The sequence below is a fragment of the Tubulanus polymorphus genome, chromosome 5 (genome assembly GCF_964204645.1).
Source record: "Tubulanus polymorphus chromosome 5, tnTubPoly1.2, whole genome shotgun sequence".
Taxonomy (NCBI): Eukaryota; Metazoa; Nemertea; class Palaeonemertea; order Tubulaniformes; family Tubulanidae; genus Tubulanus; species Tubulanus polymorphus.
Genome location: NC_134029.1, coordinates 10,236,856 through 10,262,236, shown reverse-complemented (window position 1 = coordinate 10,262,236; position 25,381 = coordinate 10,236,856). Strand labels below are relative to the sequence as shown.

Here is a 25,381-nt window from a genome sequence, read left to right as displayed (position 1 = left end):
AAATATAGCTTTAAGAGATACTTAGATATTTTAAAATTAATAAATATTGCGATTTCTTTTACGCACGGTTAAGATATGCGGTCCTTGGTTTCACATCGTCACTGTTCTCAATTGTTGCGTTCAAAAATTCCAAGAATCGCCAGCAAATATCTGCATTTCATTTCCTTTAAAATGGTGTGTAAATTGATTTCGTCGAGCAAGGGACTGCAGAACTATATGATATTCAATCTAAACTTATGTTTTAAAAATGAGCGCAAATTATCGCAACAATGGGGACCTCGCGGGACCGCCACAAAATGGCGCCTAGAAACTGGAAACTTCTTTATTGCATAGAATGCGTGAGGGTTACTTGAATAGCGTCGGTTGATGATATTGTTCATGGCCGCAGCGTCAAAGCAATTTGGATTCTTATTTTAATGAAGGTTTTGCTCCTTAACCGTGAGAAAAAGAATAGTGGACCTGCAGTGATGTTCGATAGCTCTAGGCAAGACACTTGTTTTAATGCATCGCAACTGGGTAAATTTTATGATTTTCTAAAAGCGCCACCTACAAATTGCTGGAAAACGCATTTTCGTCTATATCTGCTAATGGGATTAAGAGACTTTTCCCTGAAAATTGATAAATTGATACACACGCGATATCTAAAGACCAGTTCTTTCCTTCATTCAATCCTGCTCGTCTCATATTTGACTATGCTAACAACGCATTCCCAACTTGACGAAATAAAAAATCCGTAGGGAGGGTATGGTTCGGATTTTCTGTATGATGTGAAAACGCCCCAAGACATACCGGCCAGAACATAGTAATGTAGAATGCATCTTACATATCATGGGAAATTCTATAGTAGGCTATTTCTTTAAAACGATGAATCATAAGTGAGGTGGTCGTATTTCAAAATGCGAGGAATGCGGGCTAATCTTCATATACTATATCAACATTCAGATTAATCAATATATCGTTACTCGATAATAATTTCACAAAATTTTCGTATTCTCAACTGAGGTTAATTTGTGTTTTAGAGGAATTGCTGGTGAAAGTCGAACCGGAAAAAGGAAGTTATCACGCTTGCTTGAAATTCAAGCATACACATTATGGAAACAATGGATTCTATACGATAGTTGTAGCGAATAAGCACGGAGAAGCTAACATCACAGTCAATGCTACTTTTTACAAATCAGGTTTGCTTTACCAAACTTTCCAGACGTATATCTCAATAATGGCTCCAGTAACATTCATTTCAATCTTCCCAGACGTTTTAACAAATTCGGTTAACCGTGGGAGCGTGTGAGGAAAAGAGTAGTCATGAGGGTCTTCCTGTATAAAAAGTAGTAAACAATCAAAATAAAGCTCTAATAGCGATGATGATACCATATTATATAATATGTGTCAAACGAAATGTCAATAAATCTAATATTTCTTACAGTCTAGCTTTATCGCTTCCGTACTAGTATCATATATTTGAGTATCCTGGTTATTTTTCAGGTTTTTCACCACACGGATCGAGCAATAGGCCGAAACAACCGTCGATTGAAACCCCTCCGAATAACTTTTATCCTATACAAGATGTTACTAATGAAAAATCCGACGAGAAACAACTGCCACCTGCAGTGAATGCAAGTATATTACTATCATAGAATTAATGGCGGCTGATTCAGGCCATAGAAAAAATGAATCATATTGGCGTATGCGCTTACTTGGTGATATTCTTACGTATATCATATTTCCAGTCTTTTTGTGACGAAACCAACCTGTTATAGCAAGCGTATCAATCATCTTGATTTAGCTCCGTATACTTATTACTAACTATTGACATAACACATTGAATACTCCTAGATATTTGACGACCTGCTGAAATTCCTACTGTCCTATTCTTTTTAGTTGACGATCGTCGTGCCAGCTACGATCGTAGGTTTTACCGTAGCGTTGTTCATAGGCGTAGCGCTGTATTGTCGATACAGGCAGCACTCAGATTCCGGTTATTGTCCACGAGGTAAATTAGGCTACAGGGCAGCTACAGCTGATATCAATAAACTAACTATGTCCGAACTAATGCCGTTAAGCTCATTACATGCGATCAACGTCGTCGAAAACCCAAACTACATCAACAAATCTGGACCAAAAAATGATTGTGAAGAACAAGTTGGTATGTGATTGAAATACTTTTTATGGAGTTGACATCGGGGCCGTACCTAGCATTTAAAATTTGTTGGGGTTGGAGGGGCAGAGAAACCAAAAAGTGCAGTTAGGATAAGACAATAAAATTTGCTAAAAGGGTATTTCTCCAAAATATCTGCTACCCGCTGGGTACGGCCCTGGACATTACCGTTGTTGCTGCTGTTGTGTCGTTGGATATGGTAGGTCTAAATGTGTACTTTATTGCATTTAGAAACGACTTCGTCGTTTTTACTAAGCATGTTTGCACTTTGTACATGAATACAAACCGGAAGTACAACCACAGTGCACGTCACTTTTCGGATCGGCGCATTATTAGAGATAATCTGAGATTGTGTGTCATATGAATTATGATATCATATAACTAATATTCTAGAGTATGAATTCATTATTTTACCTAATCTCCACCAAGTGGGCATATTAGAAAATGTATCCTAATCGCTAAAACTGCAATGGATGCTATAGAGACTATATGAAACATACAGACTGAAGATGGCCTTATGTGGTCTTATTCCATTGCCGAGTTTCACAACTTTAAAAACTTAACCTGTTCAAAAATGACAGGGTGTAGTATGATGGCTGATTCGGGCCATATATAAATAGCACCCAAAAACGAATCTTTAGCGCGCAAAAACGAAATAATTTCTCGAAATAATTTTTCGAAATAACTCTCCCTCTCCCTCTGCCTCTCCCTCTTCCTCTCCCTCTGCCTCTCCCTCTGCCTCTCCCTCTGCCTCTCCCTCTGCCTCTCCTACTGCCTCTCCTACTGCCTCTCCCTCTGCCTCTCCCTCTGCCTCTCCCTCTGCCTCTCCCTCTGCCTCTCCCTCTGCCTCTCCCTCTCCCTCTCCCTCTCCCTCTCCCTCTCCCTCTCCCTCTCCCTCTCCCTCTCCCTCTCCCTCTCCAATAAACCGATTTTGATAGTTAATGTAATCATCTGGTGTGTGGATATTACATATTACGACGTAAAAATCTCGGGTGAAGCCTGAAATACCGATAATCCATTAAACATGATTTTCAATAACAATGCGAACTACAATTATACACGTTATCCACTATCTCTCATATTACGTACATGTACAAGTCTAACATTTGGCAATCGCTTATTAGAAATCGAGCATTAATATTTAGCTCTGGTAAATAGAATGTTCGATTCGCCGAAATACCTCACGGCCCATGGCACACTATACATAAAATTCGGCGTAAATCAATTCGCTTATAAAATCCACCTGTTGGGGGAGGGAAGGGAGACTGTTTATTAATGTTTTATTATTATTTTTAGAAATAAACGAGTTTTGTGGTAAAACTATCTTCTCGCTTATATCTATGAAATTGACATAAGAAAAGTTTACAAAAATAATCGAAATAGATTCAGGATGGCGGAGTAGGATGACTCAAAATCGGGCTCTGGGTTAAAATCGTCGCATGCTATGAGTCAAAACAATAGGAACCTAATAATCTAAAGTACTGTGATGTTTTTGAAACGGTGTTCGCGAAAAATCGATTGGAAATTCTATGATTTTATGAGTTTTTCCATTTATGTGTTTGAATCTTTGAACATTCTAACGAATATGCCAATATACCATAAGAATGTAGAATTTTCAATATTGAATTTCAATTCAATCGAAGTAAAATTCTGCTCGTTCCTGCAAGCACGCACTTCAAAATCGTTCCGTGATGCCAACTGCTGACATTTTGGTGCACGACTTCGCATCGCAAAAATGTATACGTAGCGGGGTATTGCCTTTGTCACGGCTTTATACAAAGTGAAAGAAAAAATGTGTCTATTTGAAGGGAATTGTCGCGCCGTTATGCTTGTGCCTTTTCAATAATCGTTCTGCATTAGAATTGATTTTTAGTGTAATGAAATACTATTCCGATAGAAATTTAACAGAATCCTTCAGTTGGGGTAGACAACGGTTCTTTATAGACCTAGCAGTCTTGTTCTTAAAAGGGTTTAACGATATTCTTAAAAGCCTCAATCTAAATTAGCTCGTCAGTGAACATGCTCGTATAACCCAAAGATCGAATTCATACATTGATCTTAGTGACCGATTCTGCTGGCTTCATTTCTTTTTATATCGATCCCCAATTGGCTTTTTGTATCATTGCACTTTGCTTTCGATTTGTTCGTCAAACTCCCTATACCCGATAACTCATAATTATCAGGAGTTATGATCTTTGTGACTCGACCATGCTCAATGAAACTATAAACGAACTTGATTGAAGCACCGTTGTTAACGATTACATATGGTGGCTGATTCGGGCCATAGCGTGAAATTCCTGGTATGCATATCCTGATATGCATCCCAGGAATTTCATACCAGAACGCCAAAACGAAAAAAAACCGTCTCATTTTCTTTGAAAATTCGTTTAAGCGCGCCAAAACAAAAAGAAAATTCAAAAAGAAAATTCGGGGCGCCAAAACGGACTTTCAGAGAAAATTGGACCTTTTTTTCGTTTTGGCGTACTGACGTTCTGGCGCCTTGATTTGAATACCAGGAATTTTACGCTATGGCCCTTATCAGCCACCATAATTACAAACTTCATATGGCTATTATTGTGCCTCACAGTTGCGAAGTTTCTCAAAATTTTGTATTCCTAACCGGGTGATCAAGCATAAAAGAAATGGCGGACTTTGCATTGCAGATAGAGTGCAACGTGCTATTACTTCGAGAAATCGTTTGTATAAATGTAATAAAAACTGGGTTTGGGTTACTGTGGTGGGTCGGGAAATCGTTTTGGCTTTTCATGCTAGAATTCTTCAAAACCTTGATGATCATAGCACAAACTCTAAACGATACTGGAGGCTCATAAAAAACTTTTGGGTATCAAATTCTAGTCAGTGATCCCGATATACATCGATCCCGTATAGGAAACCACTTTCTAAGAACCAATGCCAAAAATATGGAATCACACAGAATCACCGGCTATGCCTGTCACCATTTCTCCAATAGCTGCAGATAGAGGTTACTCATCCTATTGGTTATGGAGATGTATACAAGATTCTAATGGCTATGAAGAAACCTTGACAAGCATGAAAGGATAATCTCATTACAAACAAGATGCTTAAGATAATAGCTGCTCCAAGTAATCAGGTTTTACCAGGTCATAGTACTATCGACCAACATATACATCGATATTATAGTCATCGAGGAAGCGACGATCGAAAGCTATCTGTCTAATCGGATTGAGCTCCTTATGTCAATTATATTTTCTAAATTGATGGAATAAACTCCGTTACCCTCGAATTTATGTTTTTCTGCACTCCTCCAGTAGATTTGTGTCATCCACTGCATGCCAGCCTGTTACATCGCATAACTCTATTATATACCTGACATCAGAAATACTTTCTTTTATATGCAAGGTTTGTTTTAAGTTCACTAGTAATCAATCACATGCTCAGTTCTAAGAAAATATAAGCAAGAAAAGGAATTAATCTTAATAGACAACATAGACACTAAATAGAGTCAACCTTTTACTTATAAATCACATCGTTTTGTATGATATTTTGGTATCACATTAGAATATTGTAGGCAATGCAAGAAGAAAGAAATAATGACTTTTTTGGCAGTGCAACTAGACAGCTCGCCTTTTATCTATAAAAAAACTTGCACCCTCAACATTATCTATAATCAAATTCCATAAACTTAACGGAAAACTGGTAATCTCGTCCCTTTTGGTAATTCGACTTCATGACTGACACCAAGGTTATGATTCTCTAATAGTGACCATTTACCGCAAGCCTGATAGCAATGTTGATGCTTATGAACCTCTGGATGTCATCTATAGTCTGTAAATATTTGATCAACCCAACCATTATGGGTTAAATTCCACGTGGTAGCGCTTTCTTTTTTAGATCCATGCGTAGAAAGCTTCATTCATTTCCTTTTCATACGGTGTAATTGTGCTTGTTGAAACGATTGTAAATTTGATTTCTTTTCTCTAATTCCTATGTATTATTCCCGTCGTGAAATCAATTTGGCCTTGAACCTAAAATTGCTATCGAGGCTGCATGCAGGGTGTGCGCACACTATTATATTTTCCATTTTCCTTGGGAAGGTGGCACTACCGGAGAGCCAAAGGGGTTACGTATCATTTGAAGCGCCCAAGTCGTGCGAGGGAACCACTCTATCTCTATCCCATATATACCCCACGGCTAAGACGGTTGATCCTAGAGAGGTGCTAAGTTAACTTTCCCTTTAAATAACGGACGAAAATTCAAAGATTGCTTTGTGACAATGAAGGAGCTGAATACATTCCAAAAATATCATGAAGATCCGATAAGAACTGACGGAGATATCAAGTTTGGAATACTCCTGTGTGGTGGATGGGAATAATGATAGAATTTCTGCAAAATGGCGGAAACTCCTATCATTTTGATTAAAACTACCAGTTCTTCTACAAGATGAGAATGCGGTTGAGACGAATGGAAATTCGAAGATGACGTTCACATCATTAGCGTCTAATTGAAGAAAATTATGGGACCACATTACTCGCGTGGACCTTGGTAAGGTGGAAGCTGTTGTGCAAGTTGCAGAAGAGATATTCTAACGAATCGAAATTCAATGACCTCAAAAGCTAAACGATTAATCATTTTGGCGACATCGCACAGGCATTTACTTCGAGGTGCGAAAATAGCAAAATGCTTTCGAGAGGATAAACATCGTCATTATTTGATAATCAGAGAAGGTCGCTGATAGTAACACAATATCGAGGCCAATTTGACAAGAATTAAACCCTTAATTAAGTCTTAGCATCTAAGGTTTGATCATTCAACCTCAGTTAATTCAGTTTGTGGAAATGCACCGCACAAACATAATCTGTGTAAATCAAATAAAAAGTGAAAGTATAAAGTAAAGCAGAAAGTGTCACATATAACATAAAAATTGCAATTTGTGTGTTAAATGTGACACTTTCTGCTTAATTTACACAGTACAATTTTTCGTTGAAATAACACAGACAGGCATTTGGCAGGGGTGAACTCTTACGGGCTTGTCGTTTTGCCTTTTTGGGTTTGCCGTAGATGGTGATAGAAAAATAGAAAAAAACAGCAAAAATGGATGAGAATGACGATTACTGGAAAAAAAGGATTTGAAACATTAGAGAATTTCTCGTTTTGGTGTACCACGAAGAAAAACTTTCGTTTTGAGGCCCAATCAAAACTGAATATCCTTTTGTCGACCACACCCCAAGAAGAAAGAAAACTTTAGCCACGGTAAAAATCAGTTTTCGTTATGGCAGACCTGAATTGGAAAGAATCGATATTACCGTTGTTGAACAGTTTGTTTAACTGTTGTTTTAGCGCGCCAAAAAGACATTTTTTCGGGGAATTGGCGTCTTGAAAAAAAAACAAACATATTCGTCTATTACTTAGTTCTTTGTTCAAATTCAGCTTTCTTCTTGTTTTGGCTTTCTAGTGTTTTATTACCCTGATTTTCAGGTTATGGTCGAATCAACCATCATATCTTCCCGAAAAATAACACTGACAACCAGAAAATTACGGAGAAATTTAAAAAATCCAAACTTGTCCTGCTTTCAGGGTGCGGCGGAATTTCGGAATGCAGTCTAAATATTCCTTATGCCGACTTTCATACAGAGGTTGCGAGCAAATCAACAAGTTCAATAACAATCTATTTCATGGTAATTGTAGCCTATTTTGATTCAATTGATCAGCAAGAACAACCGCATAGATTGATCGATTTCGTTCATTCATTTTACAACCAGTTTGACAGTCGTGGGTTACCTGTGGGTTAATAACATCACACATGATTTTATTCTTACCCTAGACCCAGTTCAACAGTGAGTTGAGATATGACCGAGAGCTCATTGGAAATGAACTTATCTTAACTCGGCTGTTAACCCTAATTCACAAATGCAGAAAGTGTTGCTGGAGTCCAAGGTGACAACTACGTATGGGACAGGGTAATGGTTAATATTTGAAAATTGAGCAGTGGTGGTAATAAAATCTCCGTTCGGTGGCGGGGATAGAATATGAAGTGTGATAAGTTGCTTATGGTTACGGTGCATTAATGTCGTTGTATTACCGTTGTGATTTGTGTTTTAAATCGTTTATCAAAAGCTTTGAATGTTGGTGAAAATGGAGAAGTTAATGGCATGAATGAATGTTGAAAACTTTACGATCTTTTCAATCAATGGATTTCAATTTATTTGGAGCCATCATGAGAAGTGAGTCCTCACATATTCATTTTTTACATTTAGCAACTTTACATTCTATTCATTCCAATTGTTGCCAGCCATATTAAGTAACTATTCAAATATCGCATTATCTCTTCATCGAAATTGAAATTTATGAACTTTTGAAGTTTTTGTCTGGTTTTTTTCTGGCCCTGATTGCTTATTACTCTTTTGAATTATAGTTATACGACATGTGAATTTAGAGTGTATAACGTTTATTCGTGAGCTCGGAGAAGGCGCCTTTGGTCGAGTGTATCTTGGTAGATGCGTCGGTTTAGAGGACGGTGAACAGAGCACCCTGGTGGCTGTTAAAACACTGAAAGATTGCACGATGGAAGATGCAAGGAAAACATTTGATCGGGAGGTGGAACTGTTGACATATCTGCATCACGAAAATATAGTTAACTTTTACGGCGTTTGTGCGGACCGTGAACCGTTAATGATGATATTTGAATACATGGAAAATGGAGATTTAAACAACTATCTAAGGTAAATAAGGCGACGAGAACTCTGAATACATTGTAGATATAAATTTACATTAATTAATACGTGTCTACGTAGGTCCCACGGACCCGATGCTGCTTTTCTGTGCAGAGACCCAGTTGATATTGCCCAACTCACCGCAGCCGAGTTGCTACATATCAGTTGGCAAATAGCCGAAGGAATGAACTATCTGGCATCCCAACACTTTGTTCATCGAGATCTGGCTACAAGAAATTGCCTCGTTGGTGAAAACTTCATCGTGAAAATAGGAGATTTCGGAATGTCTCGTGATATCTACAGCGCTGATTATTATAAGGTAGTAATATCAAGGTTAATCACACTGTACGAACAGAACCGTAGTTAAAATACATGAATTGTTGAATTGTTTCTGTGAATAGGTCGGTGGACAGACGATGTTACCGGTTCGTTGGATGCCCCCCGAAAGTGTCATGTATAGGAAATTCACCATCGAATCAGACGTCTGGAGTTATGGCGTGGTATTGTGGGAAATCTACACGTATGGGAAGCAGCCTTGGTACGATTTATCAAATCATGAGGTAAGAAAAACGTTTATACAGAAAATTGGTTTGAATACTACTGATGAAACTAATGTTATGTATTCAACCTGACAGTAACTATTTATGTGTATTTTTTTAGAAAATCATATCTAAAACCGTTCATCTGTTGAAAGCCACGTTAAAACCGTTGATTCGCGTTAATACGAAGTTAAAACAGTTCATCAATTCACACCTCGTCAAGTCGGTTCATCCGTGTTAGCTTGCAACAATAAAATATATAGTTCAAACACGATTACCCGGTTGAAAAAAATAAGAGACTAAATCTGTGGCGGTAACATGAAAGGCAAGCAAGAGCTGAACTCGAAATCCGAGAGAAATTGTATCAGATATACAAAACTTTTCGACGTGTACCTGTGACCCGTGAATGAGGTCTATTATGCAACATATTGTAATGATAGGGTCTCCGCGGCTGATTGGGTAGGAGGAACAGAGGGGCCACTGCCGAGGTTTTTCCTTTCTTTTCTTTTGGTGCCCCGCCTACCGATTATGCGTTATCCCTCGCTGATTAAATCGAGGATGCTACGTACGTAGCTTTCGGTCGGAAAATCGCAAGATCAATCACCAAACCGCTCCCAGAAATTCGCCTTGTGGTAGAAAAACTCCGCTAGCGTCCTCAATCTAGTTTCCGATGGACTTAGACCAGAAGCTTTCATCCGTTTCCGGCTTCCAGTTTCTTAGAGTAGGGAGTCTCTGAATCAGTCACTACCCAATTTGCGCCAGTTTAAACGTGACACCAACGTGGCGTTAAACGCTTTTTTGACGCAAACCGGGTGTACTATCGTTGCGTGGCCTGAAAAAAATGAATTTCGTTGGCTAATTCGCACCACATTGAAAACAAAATAGATTTTACTTTACTTTATTTACGATAAACTCAGGTCATTTACATGACAATTAGAGCGTAATACAAGAAAATTACAAGAAAAACCAAAAATGGTACATGTATGCTTACAGATGGCCGGAAATTTAAGCGAATGTTTTCATAACAGTTGATACAAAAGTACACAAATCTTTTAATACATATTCATTTTTCTGTTGCATTAAAGCTCTGAATTTGAAGGGATTTGGATTAATCCAAAAATATTGGGGGATTAGGCGCATTCTTACATCGCTAAAATAAATACAACAAAAAAGATAATGATATTCATCACCGACACCATTGTTACATAGAGTACAAATACGTTCCTCTCTATCTGTCTTGTCCCACCTCCCAGTTGATGACGCTCGATATCCGCCAATACTTAAAACGTTTTACACTACTTCGTTATAACGCTTCGTTAAAACAAGTTTTTGGTGTCAACGTGGTCCTTCTCGTTTTAACGCCACGGTGAAACCTTTTTGAAATATGGTGGAGCTTGAATGTCAGATTTGTTTTCAATTTCAACTAGAATCAGCCACCGTTGATATAATGGCTGATACATTAGCGTGATATTTACTCTTTCAAATAGGCCGGAGGATCGTAGTAGAGCTTACGCTTTCATTTTTCCACAGTATTACATAAGTGTCAGTAGAATGAATGAATGAATGAATATGCTTTATTCTCTCTAATTACAAATAATTCATATACACACATAAATACAATTTAAGAAACGGACATCTCCAAGCCGGGGGCTGTACCATAAGGGGAGATGCCCTGTAGAAACGTTTTAGATCGCTCGAGTACATGTATTTTCACCAAATCTAAATCACCATAAGATGCGATACAATATGGAAACCTGTTTCTAACGAGTTGGTGTTTATACATTGTAGGTTGTGCAGTATATACAGGATGGGAAATTACTTGATGCTCCACGAAACTGTCCACAAGAAATCTATAAAATAATGCGCGCTTGTTGGAATCGCCAGCCATTTGGACGATTAACTATGGCGGAGATCAAAGCTAGATTGAAAGTGATGATAGACCGATCGAAGCCAATTCACACTTACCTTGATATCATTGAGTGAATTATGTGAACATCGAATCACATGATTATGAAATAATAACAAAATGACAAACTGTGACATAAATATGGTACGCCTTTATGTCGATAACAATATGTGTCTACGACATTTTCATCGCGGAAGAGTGAACGGTCGCCGCTAAATCTAGTGTTCAGGTTTTGTCAATGTGTGAATGAAAGTAAAGCTGTGATATCGATATGACCTAGGAGACCATTTGTGGTGGATTTCGGGTGTGATAAGATATTACTAAAAAATGCCTTAATAGCACTGTCTCTGGTATCTCACAGGTTAAGCATACACCGGTACAGTTTTCAAACTGATAAATAAATGTAGGGTTGATGTTTTGGTGCTTCTGGTGAATCATAACGAGGTTAGATTATTTTGATCAAAAATGACAATAGTTAAGTAAGAACAGCTTCTGTTCATTGGTGCTGCTAACTAAATAAATATTCGTAGACGTTACAAATTAGCGATGATGAGACTTTTTGTTAGAATGTATAGGCTGTATTTCAAGACTTTAGATTCCATTGAAGTGACATGGATTGATCAGTGCCATTTGGATCAGACTTACTTCATGGTGTACGTGGGAACAAGTGGCCACATTTTCATTAGTTACTCTTAATGATCCGTGGAAGTTGAGCACATACTTGATGTGCTCCTACGTTACAACAGAATTGGATACTCACTTGAGACATCTCAATTTGGACAAGATAAATTTGACCAGGTACGGCAAGCGAATGTAGGTAAAATCCCCCCGGTAAAAATCCCCTTGGTAAAAATCCCACACGGTAAAAATCCCCCAGGTAAAAATCCCCCCCCACGGTAAAAAAACCCCCCAATATCTGTTCTCTAACAAATTAAAGTAAAAAACCTATGAAAACAGATAATACTTTTTACAAAAGATTTCTACCTATGGGGGATTTTTACCGGGGGGGTTTTTACCTGTTACCACGGCAAGCATAAGGGGTATAGGCACACGTTTCTTAATGGGGAAATAACTAGCCGATAAGAAATATGAATATCATCCTTTCATAATAACGATTCCCTGCACGACTTGTAGTTGTTACTAAAAACCTTGGATTCCGATATTTAAATGATAAATAAAACTTAAATCGTACTGTGAATTGGGCCCTGGACATGTTTGTTTTCAGTTGGTGACTCGAGGAATATGTTTGCACGTCATGCTCTCAAAATCTGTTATAATGCCATCCTTTTAATGCCATTACTCATTAAACGCCAACATTTTTCGGAGAAAAGATTTGCTCAATCTAACTCGAATTCAATGAGAACATAATTCATAACACCAAATTCGTTTAAACGCCATATTATATTTTTCACTGGTCCCAACAGTGGCATTATAATGGACTTTTACTGTATATTCATCGAACTCTTCAAAATATTTTCTAGGAAGATCAAAATATTCGAAAGTATGCAAACACATTTTGCAACATTTAGAGACGACACACAATATGTGAAGTTGCACAGATGGTTAAGCTATCACGCAATCGTAGTAAACGTCCGTCGCTTCTCAAACTTGCGCAAACCATCCGTGAATGTAAAAGGAAAATGCTGGCGTCAGTCCATAATTCGGCCATTTAAGTCCTACTAAATATTTGTAGATTTCATGTGCGTGACGTCACTTAGCCGCGATTACACGCAAACGATTTGGCCCGGGCCAATATGGCAAGGATCAGGCCCGATTCAAATTTGGCCCGTGCCTAATAAGTGAGAACACGCAATAATTGACCCTTGCCAAAAATTGGCTTGAGCCTAGTGGTTTGATATAGTAGGTCGAAGTTTTTAGCACCCGTGTGAACAGTTGCTCCGGGCCAAGAATGCTCGGGTGATCGCAGCTATCTTTTGCGCGTCAGTCTTTCGCCGTTAGAGTAGATATAATTCCATGGAAAATAAATCGCAGTCAAAATACGGTCAACCCCCGATATACCGCCCACATCGGTGCTGATCGATTTTGGCGGTATAGAGAGTGGCGCTTTATCGGGTGTGTTTTACTATGTATTTGTATAGAGATGTACATTGAGAAACCTGGTGGTAGGCGGGGTGGCGGTTTATCGGGGGTTGACTGTATTCGTAAAGGCTGGCTTATGTCGACAAGCAACGCGACGCCTACCGACTCCTACCGACGCAACTGAGAGCAACCGCGATCGCAGCCCAGCTTATGTCGACTGCGCTCCGATTCGCAGCAACTGAGGCCGACTAGCGGGATATGAGATCCTCCCAGTTGCTTCCCTGCTTATGTCGGTTGCGATTACTAGCAACTGCAACAGCTCAAATGGTCACGTGATAAGCATTTTGAGAATAAATTTGAATTATTAGGAAATATATTTCTATTAGAAAAGCTATTTCTTTGAGACTTAGATTTTTCTGATTCTGTTTTGAATACAACGTGCTAGCGACATCATATAACGATGGCCGCTCACACCATAATTCTACCAATTTCGTTTCTAGATCTTCGGTCCAGTCCTCTGCCGTGCTGAAGGTTTGGTTTACGTTTTGAACTACTTGAATTTGAAAGTTTATGACTAATTACGAATGACGCTAACTAGCGGTGATAATTTGTACTATGTATATGCGGTCTCTCATTGGCTGGAACCCCTGCGCTCAGTTCCGTCGCGTCGCAGATGAGCTTATGTCGGCTGCGATCGAAAGCAACTGCCCGCCTACCGTAGGCCGGAGTAGAACATGGGCAACTAGCCGGATACGGCTTGCAACGAGTCGGTAGGCGTCGCGTTGCCGTCGCAAGCCGGCTTATGTCGAACCGATTGAGGAGCAACTGGTGGCCTCTTGTAGGCCGCAAGTTGCCGCTCATCGGCGATAAACCCAGTTGCGTCGGTAGGCGTCGCGTTGCTTGTCGACATAAGCCAGCCTTAAGTGTACGGAGCCCCGGAGGTGACACGTTAAAAATGAATATTTTTTCATATTTTGATTCGAACGAAATTATATGTTTCATCTCGCATTAACTGTTTCCACAAGAAATTACAACATTTCATAAACAAAAGAAATTTCAGCCTTTTGGCAACGAAGACATCATATCATGGCTGACGCACCCTTGGTTACAGTAAAGAATTCACTTTTAAAAAAGCTATGACCGAACTTGTTTCTTGCAATTTGATGAAAATGAACATGATGAAGATTGCGTATGCCGGTACTGAAAAATTCGTTGATGCGTCGATTTTTGGCTGCTCTAGTGAAAGTGGAAAGTTATTGGGTGATATATTGGGAAGAAAATTGATATATTGGGAAGAAGGATGATAGTGACTAATTGGATGTGAGAACAATGTAAGCAGAAATCAAATTTTCATCATCAATAAACGGCTAAATGTACTTCGATGCGTTAAGGGTGCTCCCACCTAAATTTTTCATTCTCGAGAAACTGAATGCGGTGACACATTAGCCTATACGTTCTTTATCGTCGTGTATTGATCAGACCAGGGAAGTATCACACTTCCCTGATCAGACAACTCTCTATCACTGGCGCTCTGACATGGGGCGTGACTATGTAATCCGATATTTTTTGGCGTGGTCAGTAAGCCCGTAGCCAGGATTTTAAAAGGGGCGTTCTTGAATTATAAAAAGGAGACTTTTGACATGTTCTGTATTTTCGAAAAGCAAGCACCGCAGTTACTTCGCCTGTCTAGAGGCCTCCCCCAGAAGATCTTTGAAAAACTATTCCCGACGCATCTAGTTAATATTTTACTCACATTCAAACTTCGGTCATTGGCATCGTAGAGTGTTTCAATTACTAATACTAATACTGGTAGGACATTCGTTCTGTAATAGTACCAGAACACATCACAATAAAGAAGTTTCCAGTTCCTAGGCGCCATTTTGTCGCGGTCCCTCGAGGTCCCCATTGTTGCGATAATTTGCGCTCATTTTTGAAACATAAGTTTTGATTGAATGTCATATAGCTCTGCAGTCCCTAGCTTGATTAACTTAATTAATTCACCACTTTAAAATGCAGGTATTGAAATGAAATGCAGGTATTTGCCGGTGATTATTGGATTTTTGAACGTCAAAATTGAGAGCAGTGACGATGTGAAATCAAGGACCGTATAATAAGATAAATATATAAAAGACACGACGTTTCGATCTCGCCCTAGAGATCATCGTCAGGTGTGAGATATAGGTTAAAAACAGGGGTATATATATATATATATATATATAGATATATATATAGAACAGGTTAATTGAGTAAATTGGTGAGTGAGTAAATAACTAGTGTTTGGCAAGGCATGAAGTAATATACTTAGAAAGAAGGGAATTGTGCGGAGAAAAGCCATTATTCAAATTGGTACTAATATTTGAGTGACGAGTAATTAGGGCAGACTCAACTATGTGGCGTTTAGTGTAATTGCTGGAAGTATAAATAATTTCGGCTTTATCAAAATTAAAAAATTAAAACAATGATAAATTTTATCACAGCCAAAACAAGGAATTTTGTAAACTCCGCAGTCCAAAGGTTTAGATTGATTGTTTTTAACCAGTCTTACTAATTTTGTTTTCATACGTGAAAATGATTTGTTTATCCAATAAAGGGAGAGAGTGACGAAACTTTTCCATAACAGGTACATACGGAACTACAATGAACTCTCAATGAAATGTGTTTTTTATTTTCTGGAGGTTTAGAATTGAAGAAAGTACGTTTAGCCTTAGAAATAGCAATTTTCAAAATGTGATCAGGGTAAGCCAATTTTTTAAGAGAGTTGGATATATGGTCAAATTCAGCCGAAAGGAAGGTTTCATCGCAGATCCGTAGTGCACGGAGAAAGAGGCATTGGGCAAGACCAATTTTGATTGATTTAGCAGTAAACGAAAAGAAGTGAAGGTATGCCTCGGCGTTGATAGGTTTACGGTAGACTGAGAAAATCAAATGAGAATATTTATTGTGAAAGGACCGCATATTTTAACTGCGCGTCGAAAGAATTGTCGAGTATCGTTCGAAGGGGTGACTCCCCCTGGCTACGGGCGTCCCTCTCACGTCACGGGCGACTGGCCTACTAACCTTATTTTAGCATTAGATGGCAAACTAATCAAACCTGGCTGTAAAAACTTTAAATGCCCAACCACTGATAGGGCACTAGTTCTGCAAAATTTTGAATAATCGAAAATTGAAAATTGAAAAATCGCAAACTGAGCTTACACCTTTTAGAATTGATATTCCAAGTGACAAAATCGTTAACCGGAAGTGGTTCGATGATCCCAGGGGATAGACTGGTTGCCTGTCCAATTATGCGCCACTTACATTCGCAGTCAGAATAGTCAGAATCGAACTAAAAGTAGACCGGCAACCAGTCTACCAAGGTGAAGCCCATATTGAATAGAGTGCCCATTTCATCCTCCTCTATGATGTTAACTAAAAGGTGCTGCCACTCTGTGCCAAACAAGAACACTGCAATTTTACTCTAAGGATTTTATTAGATCGTTTTCGTATCGTATCGTATCGTATCCGTTTGGTACTCTGGTCTCTTAGACCTTGACCTCTCCTAGCGTAAATAAAAATCACTACTGCAGCTTTGGTTGGTGCGCAGTTTTATAAATTCGTAAATCGATGCTATATCCGCTTACTATTCCGTTTCCACTAGCGTTTTTATAACACAATTCTAAAAAGTTTCATATATACACACGTAACATATGTTCAGAGTTTAATCCTTATAGGAATACAGCTTCGGGTGCGTACTCCAATGTCTGTCAAGCCTGACCTTAAAGCAATCCACCGACGGCGCACTAACAACTTCTAACGGTAGCGAATTCCAGATCTGGATCGTTCGAATGCTGAAAAAGTATTTTCTACAGTTTAATTTTACTCTTGACAGAAACAATTTAAATGGATGACCGCGAGTTCTAGTGGACAGTACCCTGGGTAGAAAGTTTGGTGGGGAGGGACATATACCATGTACATACTTGTACGTGTTGATTGCATCACCCCTCATTCTTCTATAGACCAGGGTTGGAAGTTTAAGTTGTTTTAGGCGCTGTTCATAGGATAAATTCTGTAATCGGGGAACCATCCTAGTAACTCTCCTTTGGACTGCCTCAATAGCGTCAATTTCCTTTTGATACTGCAAGGCCCATACTAGATTAGCATACTCTAATATCGGTCGAATTAGGGCCTTATACAGAGGTATAAGTGTATCCTCTTCTAGATAGACGTATGTGTTTTTAATAGCTGATAATGTTCTGTATGCTTTGTTCACTACATTTCGAACTTGTGATTCAAATATCAGTTTATTGTCGACGTCTACTCCTAAGTCTCTCTCACACTTGATTTCATCCAATGGTAAGCGGTTTCCATCAGCATAGTTCATGTGGTACCTGAAATCCGGTGGGTTTCTACCTATTCTCATTACTTTGCATTTAGCCGTTTGAAATCCCAGTTGCCTCAGTTTGTGGCATACTGTCATTCTGTCAATATTTGCCTGTAAATTCTCACAGTCTTTGATTTTTTCGATGATGTTATATATAAGTGTCATCTGCAAACATACCCACGCAACAATCTAACACATCTTGCAAATCATCAATATAAATAACAAATAGTATTGGACCCAAGACCGATCCTTGGGGTATGCCGCTAGTGACAGCCGCTGATGATGACGATTGACCATTAATAACCACTTTTTGTTCTCTACCTGACAGAAAATTATTAACCCATAGACATACCTCGTCCGATAGCCCGTAACTATGCATCTTTTTCAAAAGTCGTTGGTGTGGGACTCGGTCAAACGCCTTTGCAAAATCTGTATAAATGACATCTACACTTTTTCCAGAGTCTAGGGCTGTTGTCCAGTTATTTAGTGCTTCCAGCAAATTCGTCACGCAGTTTTTTCCTTTGACAAAACCATGCTGGTGATGACTGATCAAACCATTGATTTCTAAATGCTTCATGATATGATCTCTTATGAAGCTTTCCATTATTTTTGAGCAGATCTATGTAAGACTAACTGGTCTGTAGTTTACACCCTCGGCTCTATTTCCCTTTCCTTTGTATAATGGGGTCACGTTGGCTTCTTTCCAGTCGTTTGGTACTATACTATTACTCAAACTCCTGCGAAATATGAGTGTTAAGGGTTCCGCTATAGCCGAAGCTACTTCCTTTAGCAGTCTTGGATGCAGGCCATCTGGTCCCATACTCTTGAACACGTTTAAGCTTGATTAGTTTTTTTTCCACTGCCTTGCATGTAATATGAATGTGCTGAAAAGGCACCAGAATCTGTCTATTTTGCGGTTCAGGGATGATTGTCAAGTTTTCTGATGTAAACGCTTTAACAAACTGATTATTTAGCAATTCTGCTTTCTCTATCTCATTACTGACCTTAACTGATGTGGGATGTGGGATAAGGAGATCAGGTATAGATGACTTAGCTTTTGTTTTGGACTTGGCGTAAGCCCAAAAATCCATCGGGTTAGTCTTCTGATCTTAAAATAGGGATTGTCCCCATTATTTATTTATTTGGCTGGTAAATTTTGTTTGATTTTTCGATTGAGTGCCCCTTACAGACCCACCACACCTGCCGGGAGCGAAACAGGGGGTTTGATTTTGAAATCGGAAATCGAAGTACAGATATAGATGTGTGATCGGCGGTCGAGTTAACAGAATATTTTAAAATCGAAGTACATAATTGGAAATTCGGTTCCGGTTCATCCAAACAATCTTCCATTCAGTCTGAACCGGCAAGCGACTGATTGGGGTGAATTTTTCTGGCTGCCTAATTTAATACAATGAGATTCTGGAAATAGCTATATTACAAGATCATTTTGTCCATTTTTATATTTTTTTGGTCGTTTTCTACGTGTAAATAGTCCGATAGTTTATTGTGGTTTTTTTTTCTCGGGTAGATGTTGATGTAGAAGTCCTCTAAGTTGATGATCCCGCGTGTTGACTAGATAGGAAGAAAGCACATTTCGAAATGCAAATTTTCCAGATGAGAGTATGGCCCTGGGGTATCCGAAGTGTAGTTGTATGACATCGACGGTGCAGCTCCAATGAGGATGGGTTTCTCCGTCAAGGGGTGCGCAGATGGTACTTCACATCTGGTGCTGAATTTGCCTAAAAGTATAAGTTTTACACTGGGAGCAGTTATGTGTTTCTAATATACAGTGAGTTAGGTCCGTGAATGTATCGCAATCAAACGGACAGTGCTATGCGTATTGATAGACCGTCAGTAAGAAAGCGGCACAGACACGTGAATATTGAATACATGTTTGTACACACACATATATACAGTCTTGATCGGGTTTTATTCACATTGTCACGATTAGGTTTTTGGTAGCTTTTAATGAGACTGATGTCAAGAGGCAACTTTCCAGTCACCATTGCGCGTAGATAGACTGAGCTTGCTATCCTAAGGTCACAAACGGAGGCAGCGTTCCAGCTATCGTGGCAATGAGACTGAGTTTACAGTCAAAACATCAGAAACAGTAAACTAATAAACTAATGCGTATGTGATGATATAGAGCAAAAGTGGTCAGACAGTTCTATGCGTATTGATAGACCGTCATCCCTGTTCGATCTAAATCAGAACATACCTCAAGTGTCAAAGTCGGGATATGTAGGTGTAAGTAATAAACAAGAAAATTAACTTTAATAAATTATTTGACGCCTGCGAAAAAATGTAGAATTTCTGGGAGAAGCTAATGTGGAATTGCAAATTTGAAATCGAAGTTTTAAGAAATTTGGGGAATTATGAGATTTGGCGATTGGGTAGATGATACAGTCTTCAACTGGTCTAATTTTAAAAAAATTGTCAACTTGTGACCGACTTCGATTCACTTTTGCCTCTAAGCTGGTTTGCAACCTCATTACCTCCATGGTTGAAGAAAGAGTTCTTTGGATGTTTGCTTCGTCATGACGTTGAGCATATCGTGTAGCCAGCCGGCCCGGTCCTGGGGCCCGGTTTGGCTGTCACTCGATATCCTAGACTTGAGTCTGGGTTGAAGTAGACATTGTCATTTAAAGAACTTATTCATGTTATTCTGTATGAATTAACCGTGTGTCTTGTATTTTGTATTTTCTTATTTTAAGATTTGTAAGTTTTTTAAATTTTATCCCGGAATTTCAATGTAATAATGATCAATAAAGTATTGAATTGAATTGTCACCTTATACACATGCCATCAATGGACGCGGAGCCGTATATGACAGCTATGCTATTATAAATTGCTAATCTCATGAAACTTGCATACCCCTTATATCGAACATATTTTCTAAAACATTTGAATATTGAAATTATATGTTAACACGTTTTTATATAGACCGCTTGTAGCCGCCGATGAAATTCACGCCGGCCCTACTCAGATCGTAGATAGCTTCGTCATTCCACTAGCATCCCCATGTCAGACTTTTATATCAGACTTTTATATCAGACTTCCAAATCGTGTATACATCCGCCATTTAACCGAATAATCCGATTTACTTATCATTTCTATTTATGCCTGCCGCTCCTGATATAATCATACATCCTTTACTATTACAATACGTCTTCTCATGATATTCAATGCAATATAACATTTCGACGTTCAAATAGACGTCATTATATAATCAAAGGGAGCCATTCTACATCTTTATCAATAATATTTTGCCAAATAGCTTGTATGTGTACACATAAACCTGTGACGTTTTGCACATCGATTTACGGTTGTCGTTTGTAAAATGACGCTGAATGGTTAACATTGGTTAGGTTTCATAATGGTAACGTTTTATAAGGCGTCAAAAAAGCGTTGGGTTTAATTAATAGACTACGCTAATGGTGTCGATTGTGATTCTGTTTACTACGTTCAGTCCGTTTGCATCCAGGTGTATAAGTACATTGTTAAGAGTCCAAATATGAAGGTTTTGTTGAAGCATGATTTCTTGGTTTAGGCGATCTATTAGCGAGTTTTTGAAATAAATTATAGTGTTGATGCGGCCAGAGCCTTGTTCTAAATTGTAGTGATTTTTGTACAAAATGGATTGTGCGAGAAACAAAAGGTAGTTCGCGAGTGTGCGTTTGAAGAAATCTCTTTCTATTGTTTTAGTAATTCCTGTGTAGACGATGTCTTGAGTGATATTTATTGGTGTGTCTAGTATGCGTTGAATGATTGGTTGTATAGATGAATATAATTGCCGTGCTTCTGTGCATGAGAATACTACATGGTCATTCGTTGCCGCGCGTCCACAAATTTTACAATTTGGATCAGTTTTTATTTTCCAAAGTACAAGTTTTGAAGCTGTTGCCAGAGTATTATGTAGTAATTTCCAATGAATAACACTAAATCGTCTATCAATATGTTTATTATAAACTTCATTCCAAATTTCCGGCCAGTTCAGATCAGCATTTAAAATTTCAGTAATTTTGGTTTGCCCTATCGGTGTGATTTGATGGAGATTTTTTAATAATAGAATTCGATAGATTTGAGATGATAAAAGTTTTCCTATAGTACACACTATATTACCAAATTGTACATAGATTTTTGGTAATTCATCGGGATCTAAATTTTGGTCAGACAGAATTAGTTTCCAATGTTGCGGTATCGCATTGTATATACATGTGTGTTTAAATTTATTTGTTAATGGAATTTCGTTAAATGCTTTGTAGTTTCCACGATTATCGAATAGATGTCGTAGATTGATTATACCGTGATGTATGTATTCTGTGAAATTGGTTTTCTTGTTGAGCTTAATTTTTGGGTTGCCAAAAATAAGTTTTTGCAGAATTTCGGTAATGGTCTCAGTTGTAACTAGATGTTGTTTTAAAACTGTCCATGATTTTAATAAATGTCTGTAGTAGTCATTTGTAATGATTTTTTGGGTATTTCATTGTGAATGATGTTTGAAATATTCCAGCCTGGGCCTAGATATTTTTGCAGATTGTAGTTGATAAGTGGTTTCCAGTGTGTTGGTTTTAGAGCGTGGTTTATTATCGTCTTAATTGCCTGTGTTTGTTGTCTGTATTTAATGTTGTGTAAGTCGAGACCTCCGTGTTCGATTTTTTTATGTATTATGTCTTTACTGACAAGGCGTTTTCCATTATCCCATAGGAAATTGATGATTTTTGGTTCAAAGATTTTGATATATTTATCTGGAATTGGAAAAATCTCGGAAGTGTACCATAATATAGGTAGTATAAAAGAGTTTATGACAACCTTTTTGCCATGTAAAGATAATTTAGTTTGGCGCCAAAGATTTATGATATTTTGAATTTTATTTATTTTCCAGTTTAAATCATCAGTATTTTCATTGCCGAAATGAATTCCATAAATTTTCATTGATTTCTTCGAATTTAAGTCTAAAGCTTTATCGTTTCTAGCTTTCCAAGATCCTATCCACATACACTCAGTTTTATCTTTATTAATTTTTGCACCTGATGCTCTTTCAAACAAGGTTAAGGTTGTAAGGACTTGATTCAATGATTCTAAGTCGGTTAGACATAATGTAGTGTCATCTGCAAATTGTTTGATTTTAATTTCTGTGTCATCTGGTAGTTTTACTCCTTTGATATTGTTGTTTTCGCGTATTTTAATTGCTAATTCTTCCGCTGCTATTATGTAGAGTATTGCGCTCATGGGACATCCCTGTCTTACGCCTCTTTCTAAGGTGAAGGGTTTAGTTAAGAAGCCGTTATTTTTAATTCTGGATTTTGGATTTGAATTGCAAGTCTTGATATACCGAATTAGATTTTCTCCAAAACCGAAAGATTCTAAAGTTTTAAACATATATTGCCAGTCAACACGATCAAAAGCTTTCATTTGATCGATGGTCACTAAAAATGCTTCTAAATTATCATTATTAACGTAATCAATTAAGTCTCTTATGATATGACCATTGTCTTGAATTCGACGTCCCTTAACGCTACAAGTCTGGTCTGGGTGTATTATGTCTGTTAGACAGTTAATTAATCTGTTAGCGAGAACTTTTGTGAATATTTTGTAATCTGTACATAGTAATGAGATTGGTCTCCAATTTTTCAAGTCTGTTTTGTCATTTTTCTTATGAATTAATGAAATAATACCAGTTTGCATTGATTTAGAAAGTCTATTTTCTTGTATACACGCATGTACTTATTGTAGAAAGTCATTTTGGAGAGTATGCCAAAATATTCTATAAAATTCAATAGGTAGTCCGTCTATACCAGGGGATTTATTATTTTGGAAAGATTTGACAATTTGTTAATTCATCGATATCTATTACGGAGTCATGCTGGAGTTTCTTTTGATTAGAAATTTTAGGTAGATTACTCAGGAATAGATTTTGGGTTTCTAAATCCGTTTCTTCTTTTCTATATAAGTCTTTATAAAATTTTAGCTGAATTTTTTCAATGTCTTTTTGACCAGTTTTAATTCCACCCAGATTATTTTTTAGAGTCCTGATGTGATTCTTTTTAGCGCGTTGTTTTTCATTATTTGCAAAGAAGGTACTTGTTTTCTCCCCAAATTCTCTCCACTCAATTTTAGATCTTATCATTGCACTTATTGATTTTTCAATGTCGAAGTCACGAATACGCTTGGTAAGATATTCAATTTGATTTTGGTTAGTGTTTACTCCTAAATCAGAAAGTTTTTCGAGAATGAATAATTCAGATTCTAATGATTTTTTGAGATTGTTTTTAATTCTGCGGAGTTCTAATGCAAATTTTATAGATCTTTGTTTTATTTGAATTTTGCCCTCTTCCCACCATTCAATAATCGATTCATAAAACTGTTTGTGATTTTGCCATTGATTCCAAAATTCTGTTATCATAGTGATGTAATTAGGGTTTTTAAGTAGTTCTTTGTTGAGATGCCAGTATCCCTTGCCAAGTTTGACTTGAGAAGTGTTAATTGTCAATTCGACGATCTTGTGATCGGAGTGAATAGAGTTGATATGTTTCACCTGTTCTATGTCTGGCTGTAAAGTGTCTGATACATAGAATCGATCTATTCTTGTTTTAATGACGTTGTCATTGCGTTTTGCTACTCGAGAGAAAGCTGGTGTGTCTGGGTTTTTAAGTCTGTAAGCGTCTGCTAATCTGTTTTGTTGACATAAATTAGCTAATTGTTCTGAACCACTACGTATTGATGAATTGACGGATGTTGAATCACGATCTATGGGACTTTCTATACAATTAAAGTCTCCGGCTATTATTGTATGCTCATTAGGGTTTATATTAAGATAATTACTGATATTGCTTATGAAAATTTTCCTATCACGTTCCTTTGTTTGGGGCATATATGTTAACGATATTGTAAATTTGGCTGAATAGGGATATTTTCAAGGATATCAATCTCCCTTGTCTATCTACAGTCTTATCTAAAATTGTATAGTCTAAAGATTTTCGAATACCAATGGTTACCCCACATTTTCTTTCGTTTATAATATAAGATATAATTTCAAAATCTTTCCTCAAGGGCTTAAATATTTTTTGAACTTCATAGTCATTCGATATGTGAGTTTCTTGAAGTAAAATGATATTATAGTTTTTAAGTCTTTCAAAAATGCCGAAAATTCGAGCATTCGAGTAAACTAAGCCGTTGCAATTTAGTGATAGTAATCTAATACGTTCTAACACGTCCGCCATTTTATGTCTCATTTGCCTACATTAGTAAAACGTTATGAATACCTCACCTTAAGTAGTTTTTTTGGTCTTTGATTTAGTTCCATTCTTTGTTTGATTCCTTTTCTGCATTCGGACTGGTGCTGGTGGCGCAGTGCTTGGTTTTGTTGTTTTTGCAGCAACTTCGCACGTATCGTCCGTGTCACTTTCTTCGTGTTCGTTAGTCTTAACTGATGTAGCCAATCCTTTTTCGAAGTTTCTAACTGCAACCCTGATTTCATTCTTAACCTCTGTTCTGGTTGCCTTGTACTCCATATAATTCGCTCGCGACCTATCTGCCTTGTATTTCTTAAACAGACGATGTTTTGTCTTTACCTTGTGAATAATAGTTCTGGATAGCCACTTCGGTTTACTCTTATTATTCCGATTCCATCGTTTCGGGATATACTTTTCGCTACATAGATGAAGGCAATCCTTGAAAAATATCCAA

At 37.8% G+C, this 25,381-nt stretch overlaps 1 protein-coding gene across 1 annotated transcript in view; it reads left to right on the top strand.

Annotated features, from left to right (window-relative positions):
• Positions 1 to 11,430, top strand: part of LOC141906223 (high affinity nerve growth factor receptor-like) — a 55,892-nt gene extending 44,462 nt beyond the window's left edge. Inside the window, exons 8-13 of the mRNA XM_074795465.1 lie at positions 1,020 to 1,178; positions 1,483 to 1,617; positions 8,550 to 8,856; positions 8,929 to 9,166; positions 9,249 to 9,407; positions 11,175 to 11,430. Coding sequence (XP_074651566.1) covers positions 1,020 to 1,178; positions 1,483 to 1,617; positions 8,550 to 8,856; positions 8,929 to 9,166; positions 9,249 to 9,407; positions 11,175 to 11,369 — 1,193 coding nt within the window. The 3' untranslated portion in view covers positions 11,370 to 11,430. The remainder of the gene's footprint in view (positions 1 to 1,019; positions 1,179 to 1,482; positions 1,618 to 8,549; positions 8,857 to 8,928; positions 9,167 to 9,248; positions 9,408 to 11,174) is intronic.
• Positions 11,431 to 25,381: the final 13,951 nt, after the last annotated feature.